At 41.4% G+C, this 10,000-nt stretch overlaps 1 protein-coding gene across 1 annotated transcript in view; it reads right to left on the bottom strand.

Annotated features, from left to right (window-relative positions):
* Window positions 1-10,000, bottom strand: part of LOC125040945 — a 21,051-nt gene that overhangs the window by 9,333 nt on the left and 1,718 nt on the right. Inside the window, exon 3 of the mRNA XM_047635741.1 lies at window positions 9,772-10,000. This exon is cut by the window's right edge and continues 789 nt beyond it. Within this exon, the coding sequence (XP_047491697.1) occupies window positions 9,772-10,000 (229 nt within the window). The remainder of the gene's footprint in view (window positions 1-9,771) is intronic.

Here is a 10,000-nt window from a genome sequence, read left to right as displayed (position 1 = left end):
ACGCAGGGGGTGTAGGCTGTCAGTCCACGTCTTTAGCGGCCGATGCAGACTCGGCGGAAGCTAGTGACGTTGTTTTTTTTTTTTTTTTTTTTTTGTGGTTCCCCTGCGGTCGTAAGGACGAGGTTTCAATGGCGGTAAGGTGGGATTTCTTGAGTTTTTCATTTTTTATAGTATAAACAGAGTGCTACTTTTTTTTTTATTTTTATTTTTTAAAGTTCTGGTTTTACTGCTCTTTTTAAATATACATGTATCTCCTGTGTAACTTTTCGTATTTTTTTATAAGTGTTTTGAAAAATAAATGTATTTTTGAGCTTCGTGAGTTAAATTCCTCCTTTTTCTTAAACCCTTTTTAAAAGACAAATGATACCATAACTTGGCTACCTGGGGAAAGCAATTGACGACCTCTCATCAGCCCTTAAGGCTGACACGCACTCCCCTCGGGATTTACCACGCTTACCAGGCAAACCCTTGTGGATTAGGTCATTCTTCCCTTTCTTACACATGCATACTTTCCTTCTATCAATTTACACCCTTCTAGACGTCTTCCCCTTTCGGCACATGTATTGTTCCTGGACGCACTAACCAGGTGGTGGCAGCGCTAAATGACCTAATTAGCAGGAGTAATTAAGAGTCAATCACTACACTCTGACCTGTATAACTGGACATAGTACAGTGATGCAGGTAGTGTGGCCAAGGAGATCAACCACATCTTGTTACCACTTGCTGGAGGATCTTCCAAAACTGCAGGATATATCGGAGTGCCGAGTTCTGTAGTACCGATCATAGATTAGTTGTGGCTACCTTTCAAGTCCACATTAAAACTCTCATCAGTCCAATGATCACTCTAAGGTGTTTCATGTGGACAAGTTGAGGGAAGGGGAGTGTGCCCAGTGGTTTGCTGAGGCTATCTCTTGTCGTTTCACAGCCCTTGTCAACCTGATGGACCCTGTACTGCTGTGGGACACGACCATCCAAGAAAGCAAGACTTTCAAGAGCAAGAATTACATCTTGAAGGAGACACTGAAATCCAAGATTCTTGTCACGTGTCTCGTCTGACGGATAGTCACGACTTGCTTTATTCTCTGCTGCACAGGACTCAGTCACTGCTGAGAAGGGACAAGGAATATTTTATCACGAATCTTGCAGAGGAGGTTGAGGGCCATTTCATATTAAATTATCTTTGTCCTGTCTAACAAGCCCTAAGAAAGCTGAACTACCAAGCCCTCCTCTCAGATCCTGTTAGGGTATCGGAACAAAGGGATGAGTATTTTAAGAAGTTGTGTCAGGTTGATCCACAACAGTTAACTTGGATGCTGGTAGTGTTGAGATCCCTGTGTCAGACCCACCCATCAGTAAGGATCCACCCTCTCTAACTGAAGTTGGGGGGCAATCTCTCAGCTGAAGAGTGGCAGCATCCCTTCTGAACTGTTAAAGGCTGGTGGTGAACCTATGGTGAGGGGTTTGCATGCTGTCCTGGATGCCATCTGGCAAACTGGTACCATTTCACCCATCCTGTTGAGGGATGAGGTCATCCCTCACTGAAAGGGGATAGATGGGACTGCAACAAGCACCATGGCATTACACTGCTCAGTATACCAGGTAAACTTCTTGCTTACATCCTTCTAAGACCACCTACGGAGGCACCAGATGCCAGAACAATCTGGATTCACTACTGGTAAGTCCACAATAGACTGGCACTGCAAGTCATTTCAGAGTGCTGTTGTGAGTTTGGGTGTAAGTTGCTTGCAGCTTACAGTGCATCATGAATCTGGGAGATACTAAGATTGAGAGGAATTATTGGTTTAATAGCAAGCCTGTGTAATGGTACTGATAGTGCTGAATGTGGTGTGGCCTGTCGAGCTTCTTCCCTGTTAGTTCAGGAGTGAGGCAAGGCTATGTTCTTGCACCAACCCCTTTAACACTTGCATAGACTGAGTATAAAGCAACATTGTGCAATGTCAAGGTTACTGACCTTGACTTTGCTGACGATGCTGCTTTCCTATCTGAGTCTCTGGAAACTCTAGTGGTGGCCCTAGATGCATTTAGCAATAAAACGAAGCCCCTGGGTCTAGAGGTCTACTGAACCAAGACCAAGATCAAGGACTTTCTGGGCTTGCTAAGAGAACCTGTTCAGTTGGTATGTACTTGTGGCAAGGACATTGAAGACACAGAAAGCTTGGCATACTTTGGTAGTGTAGTTCATGAATCTGGGCTGTCAGACCAAGAAGTCAGTAAACAGATTGTTTTGGCAGAAGGGGTCACGAACTCTTTCAACAAGGGTATTTGAAGATGTCGGCACCTTTGCAGAACTAAGTATGGGTCTTCAAGGCCCTGATACTGCCAGTTTTACTTTAGTGGTAGTGAAATCTGGATGCTATCCTGTGCCTTGGAATCTCATCTTGATGACTTTTGTAACAGGTCCTTGCACCAGATCATGGGGGTACATTTGGCAGAACCACATATCCAACCAATTGTTACTCAGTGAGATTGGTACAGGAACTGTTACTTGCACGATCTGGGACCGCCAACTCAGGATATACGGGCTCATGGCTTGCTTCCCACAGAACGATCCTGCCCACCAGGAGGTAGAGGAGGCCTGTGGGACGACTTAGGAGGTGAAAACGAAGGATGGATACGGCTATGCACCCCCATTGGCTCCCCAACAAATGGACTATACATATATATTATGTGTGTGTATATGTATATATTTATATATATATATTTGTATCTATATTCATATATATATGCATATATATAAATACATATATATTCACACACACACATATATATACATATTCATCTTATATATATAAATATATATATATATACATATTTGTAAGTATGCATATACATATGTGTATGTGTATATATATGCATAATTATGTATGTGTGTATGTATATATAATGTATACATATACATATATGTATGTATACATATTAATATATATATTTATATATATTCATATATATGATTATATGTATATACTTATATGTATATGTATATATATATATGTATATATATGTATATATGTATATTTTATATACACATATAACCTGACATACACATACATACATATATAACCTGACATACAGACACATATACATATATATATATGTATACCTATATCTTTATATATATATACATACTCCTGGGACTGACATTAAACTTCATCCGGCAGTGGGGATCCACTGATCTAAGGGAACAATGAGCTACCCCTTGTCACTGTTGCTCCCGGAAGCCCTTGGTTAAGGCCTAGTATCGGTAATCCCCCCCTGTCAGGGTCACAACAACCCCTAGCCCTTTTGATGGAACAGGCAGAAGAGGACAACTTGTGACCCCAACGGCTTAACCCACAGAAAGGGCGGCGCATGGCAGGCAGGCATCTTAAGGAGGATATGCTGCTCTTTCAGGCAGTACTCTGGCAGTCCGCTGCAGCCAACTCTACTGAAACTGCATGTCTCATCTTGATAAGCCACAGTGAATGTCTTGCTGGTCAAGTGTGTGTGCGTTGCTGTCGCGAAGCAACGAGCACCTTTAACAATCTCTCACCGAATGGCCTCATCTCTACTTCAAAAGTCCAATGGCGATGGTAAAAAGTAGGAATTTTCTAGCCCATGACCACACATCTGGCGGCGGTTATTAGATGGTCGCTTTCCAATGAACTAGCCGTGATATTGGAGTTCGGCAGCTATTTTCGTGACTGGGCTGGCCTTTTTAAGGACTACCGCAGCCCACCACATATGGGGAGGACCCTAGAAAAGGTGGGGTAAACATCGGACATAGCTACTAGTCTGGTCAGCAAACCACAGCTGGCGGACTTCCCATTCAGTGGTCAAATCAAGATGCAAAAAACGAACCAGAAACATACACATTCAACATCTCTTACTTTAGGAGTGTGGAACATTCGCACACTCCTGGACAAAAGTGACAACCAACGAGCTGAGCAATGTACTGCTCTTGCCTGCAAAGAACTTGCCTCTTTCAACACTGATATATCAGCCCTAAGCGAAACCAGGCTTGCCAAAGAGGGCAATATCAGAGAACCAGGATCCAACTACACCATCTTTTGGAATGGAAAAGATCCATATGAACCATGTACACATGGTGTTGGCATTGCCATTAACTTGTGGATCAACATAATCATATACCAACTGCTATCAATGAGTGTATCATATCTCTTCACCTCCTACTAACTCAGGACAGATTTCTCACTTTGATTTCAGTGTATGCACCTACTTTGACATCTGAGAAAGACATTAAAGCATCCTTCTATGATTTGCTCAGCCGAACCATCCAGACTGTCCCTGCAGTATGGGAGACTTCAAGGCCAGGGTAGGAAATGACCACCGGCTCTGGAAAGGAATCTTAGGCCAACATGGCATAGGGAAAAGCAATGTCAATGGCCAACTCCTCTTAGGCCTCTGCTCTGAACACAAACTTATTATCACAGACACTTTATTCTGCCTCCCTACTTGAAAGAAAGTGACCTGAAACATCCACACTCAAAACATTGGCATACTTTAGACTCTGTCTTGATAAGATCCAAAGATAGACCTGATGTCTGCATTACCTGTGCTATACCGGGAGCAGATGACTGCTGGACAGACCACCGACTCTTAATCTCCCGTATAAAAATCAAAATCCGTCAACCACCAAAACGAAACTCTGCCAATATCCCTCACTGCCGTTTTGACCGTGTCAAACTCCAGAATCCTCAGACTTCACAGGACTTCAGGAATGCTGTTGAAAACCAACTCAGAGGTTTTAGATACAGCTTCCAATGCCGAGCATTGGACCATCTTTCGCAATGCAATAACTACCGCTGCTGAGGAAACCATCAGCTTCACCAAGTGGAAGACTAAAGACTGGATCACTGAGAATGATGACACTGTAACACGTCTCATTGAAGCCAAGCACCAAACCAGGCTTGCTTATGAGAACCACTCCACAGCAGAGAACAAACAAATATACCAAAATGCACTCTCCCAATGTCAAAAAAGAATCTGTGATGCTCAAAACACTTAGTAGCAGAAGAAAGCAGAAGAGATCCAACAATATGCAGACTAATGCAAACATTGTTACTATTTTTAAGAAAGGCGATAGGGAAAACTGCAAAAACTACAAAGGAATCTCCCTGCTGAGTATTGCATGTCGTTTGCAAGTAAGATCTTTGCCTGCGTGGGACAATTGATATCATATTCTGTGCCCGGCAAATTCAAGAGAAGTGCCAAGAACAACAACAGCGATGTTTATTTTCTAGGATCTCAAAATAGCTTCTTTTGACAACGTTCCCTGTCCTGCAATGTTGGCAGTTCTTGCTTGTTATGGATGCCCAAAATGTTTTATTAGTTTAATTTGCCTTCTGCATGATGGCATGGAGGCCAGAGTATGCCATCAAAATGCCCTCTCTGATTCTATTGCTATCACTGGTGGCCTGAAGCAAGAATGTGTCCTAGCATCAACATGCTTTTCATTATATATGGCCACCATGCTCAATGAACTACCCCCAGACTCCCCTTCTATAAGTGTCAAATATCGAATGGATGGTGGTCTTTTCAATCTTACACGCCTCTGAGCAAAGACTAAGCGTCCACTATACCTATTCATGAGCTGCAGTATGCTGATAACAATGCCACCCTTGCTCAATCAGCTGAAGACTTGCAGCAGACAGCTGATTTATATAATACTGCTTATAACTTCTTTGGAATGGAGGTTAACACAACAAAGACGAAGACTCTCATACAACCTGCCCCTGGCCAAAATGTACCACAACTTAACATTAACATCAATGGGCAGCCAATAGAAGAGGTAGAACACTTCTCATATCTTGAAGTATCCTATCAAAAACCCCAACTTGTGGAAAATACATTGAAAATAGAATAAAAGCAGACCACTCTGCTTTTGGTCGCCTTTGTAGCCGCGTATTTAACAACCACGCACACTCGACTGTGGTCCTCTGAACTCTTCTGTATGCCTGTGAAACATGGACCTTGTATCGTCATAATATAAAAGGCGTTGAACGTTTCCAACAAGCCAAGCTGAGACAGATTCTCAACATATGTTGGGAAGATTGGGTCAGCGATACTGAGGTCCTCAAACGAGCTGCCATTGAAGCAATAATCAACCGACACAGACTTAGGTGGTCAGGTCATGTTTTGCATATGTCACCCACTCGTTTACCCTAGATCATTCTGTATGGAGAATTGGCTGAAGGTACAAGACCACTTGGCTGCCCCATATATAGATAAAAAGACCAAGTAAAACAAACTATCACTCAAACCAACATTGAACTTTCTTCTTGGGAACAAACACCCAAAAACAGGAAGGAATGGAGGAGTGTGACCCACAGAGAGGTAGCTCATTTCGAGTAAAGTCGCCAGACACAATAAGAGGAAAAGCGCAGGAAGCGGAAAGATAGACAGACACAACCCCGTCCACCTCCAACAATGCCCTGTGAGCTCTGCCCACGGCTCTTTTATCAACGCCTTGGCCTTCAGAGCCATATTCGACACAAACATAAGTAGATGATGTACCTATGCTCGGACACGAGCAGGGGCCGACGACGAACATCTTATATATATATATATATATATATATATATATATATATATATATATCAGGAGTGGATTAGTCCACCAGTCCACACACACACACACGCACACGCACACGCACACGCACACGCACACGCACACGCACACGCACACGCACACGCACACACACACATTTATTTATTTATATATATATATATATATAAACATATATAAATATATATATATATATATACATACATTTACATACATAAATATATATATATATATATGTGTATATATATGTATATAAATACTTATCTATATATACATATATATTTATATATATACACACATATCTATATATACATATATATGTATATAATGTAGATATGTATGAAAAGATATACATACATATATACATACACATACGCACACACGCACACGTGCACACACACACACACACACACACACACACACACACACACACACACACACACACAGACACACACACAGACACAGACACAGACACAGACACAGACACAGACACGCACGCGCACACGCACACGCACACGCACACGCACACGCACACACACACACACACACACACACACACACACACACACACACACACACACACACATACACACACACATATATATATGTATGTATGTATGTATGTATATACATACATACATACATATATATTTATTTATACATCTATACATACATTACATATACATGAATCTCTCTCTCTATATATATAATATACTTAATATATATAAATCCATGTATATAGATATATATTTAATACATATACTCAAACAAACACATATATACATTACATATGTAGTAATATCGTAGTCGCCCCTGAAATGTAGTTATATCATTTCTGGTTTATTTTTATTTCTTTCTCATAAAAAAAAAAAAAAAATCACAACTGACCTGTGTATTTTGCAAAATGAATATTCTTAGGTTAAAATTACACATGTTTGTTTATTTGCATAATCATGTTTCAGTGGACTTTCTATGTAGCAGCTGTATCTCAAGCCATACTTGGTGCCGATTTTTAAAGAAACTTCAGCCTCTTAATTAACATTAATAATCGGAGACTCCTTGACACTACTTCTATGAAATCTACTCATGTTCAACTTCTACATGGAAATAGCTTGCAGGTTTCCACAATTGATGATACATCACTGCTCAAGTCCTTTCCTTCACTTACTTAGCCACACTCTGCAACTCTTCCTATAAAGTATTCCATTACTCATCCCATCGAAACTGTGGGTCGACGTACACAGGCTAAGTCTTGTCAATTACTTCCAGAAGGGTATTGCTGAGTAAGAGAAGAGTTCGAGTCCTTACTACGTCTGGGAATTATCCAGCAACTGATCATCTGCACTGCATGTCGTTTCTAAGAAGAAGGGAGAACTACGACCCTGCAGTGACTACAGAACTCTCATCATTACCTAATTCCCAACATTCAATAATTTACTTCACAGTTTTCTAGATGTTCCATCTCCAAAAATGATCCGGTTAAAGCATTCCACCAAATACCAGTCCACCCTTCAGACATCCCGAGAACAGTCATTATCACCCGATTTGGCTTGTATGAATATGTCCAAATGCCTTTTGGACTCAAGAATGCTGCACAAAAATTGCGGCGTTTCACTGATGAAGTTTTAAAAGGACTACCATTTGTCTTTGCTTATATTGATGATCTACTGATCACCACTAAGCATGCTTCTGAACATCAGGATCATCTAATGTAAATTTTCAATAGTAATATAGACAAGAGTGAGTATGGAGTTTCGTCTGTTGATTTTCTTGGCCAGTTTCTATAGCAGGTATCACTCCACTTCCCGCCAAATGTGAGGCCATTCAACAGTTTCCTAAGCCAACAACACATCACCAACTCAAGGATAAACTACTACAACACATTCAGTGTTCTCTACTTCTCCAACCCCTGTATTCCATAATCAGACCATGCAAGAGCATTGCTCTCGTGTGGACTCCTGAAGCTGTTATTGCCTACGATGCTGCTAAGCAAGCTCTCAGTGCAGTAACTACACTAAGCTTTCCCATCACTACTGATGTCTCCAACACTAGCACTGGAGCCGTTATGCAATAATATATGGAAGGTGGCCTTTTCTCCAAGAAGCTAAATAATGCTGAACAAAACTATAGCAGTTTTGATCGAGAACTTTTAGCTGTTTATAAAGCAATCAAACGGTTTTGGCATTTAGTAGAAGGCAAGAAATTCCACATCTTCACCGTCTGGACTGGAATCAAAGATGTAAGAAACTGGACAGGTTCTTGCATTAGGAGTCAAACTTCCAAGGAACTCGTCCAACAGCTTTTCCTTCTATACCCTTTAAACCGGTTACCTCTAGATCTGACTATGTCCATGTTGATCTTGTTGGTCCCCTGCCCTACTCCAATGGATACAGGTACATCCTCACCTGCGGCGACAGATTTACAAGATGACCGGAGCCGTCTTCAAGCAAGTCTTTCATAAGCCAGGATCTCCATGACTGTACCCATGTGTTCGTCGGAGTAGATTCCATACGACCGCACTGGGACTTCTGACGCAATCGTGTTAAACCTGTTTACTTGCTGGATGTACCTAACTACCTCGCAAACCATGTCAAGCCTTTGTATCTTCAACCAAGAAATCTGTATCGCTCCTCCTCCCTCTGCTGAAAAGTGCCTAGTCACGAATTTCTGGTTTACTTTGACTTCATTCTCATAAAATAAATACTATTAATATGTATACTTTGTAAAATATATTGTTTTTATGTTCAACTGACAAACGTTTCATTATTTACATAGTTATATTGTCAAAAAATCCTCAGTCCGTTGTACATAAGTAATCTCAGAAGTGTGTGTTCGTGTTTTTGAGTGTGTGCGTGTGTGCATTTGCGTGTGCGTGTGCGTGTGCGTGTGCCTGTGTGCGTGTGCCTGTGCGCGTTTGCGTGTGTATGTGTATGTGTGTATGTGTATGTGTGTATGTGTATGTGTGTATGTGTATGTGTATGTGTGCATGCATGTGTGTGTGCGTGCGCGAGCGCGTGTATGTCTTTGTGTGTGTGTGCGCGCGCGCGCATGTATGTGTGTACATATAATTATACTATTCAATAAGTATTTAACAATTTAACGAAAACTGTGCAAATAACTTTATCATGTTTTAATTTATCTGAGACTAAAATAATATAAATAAACAAGTCAAATATATGCACTGACCTGTGATGGTGCCTGTGTCTCTGTACTTGGGCATGGAGGCTATGTCATGCCCCGGCGAACGCAAATTGTGTTCAGTGCTCGAGTGACTGCCGTCGCTTATGTTCCCAAGGTGTGTTTTTTTACCATCTAGTAAGCCTTCTAAGCGATACAGTCCTGCCTCGAAGCTCCCTAAACCACAAAGAGACGAACTCCTGCTTCTAGCTCGCTGCAAGCAGTGCCGAATTCTGTC

This window comes from Penaeus chinensis, chromosome 29 (assembly GCF_019202785.1).
Source record: "Penaeus chinensis breed Huanghai No. 1 chromosome 29, ASM1920278v2, whole genome shotgun sequence".
Classification (NCBI taxonomy): domain Eukaryota; kingdom Metazoa; phylum Arthropoda; class Malacostraca; order Decapoda; family Penaeidae; genus Penaeus; species Penaeus chinensis.
This window is presented reverse-complemented; position numbering and strand designations above follow the sequence as displayed.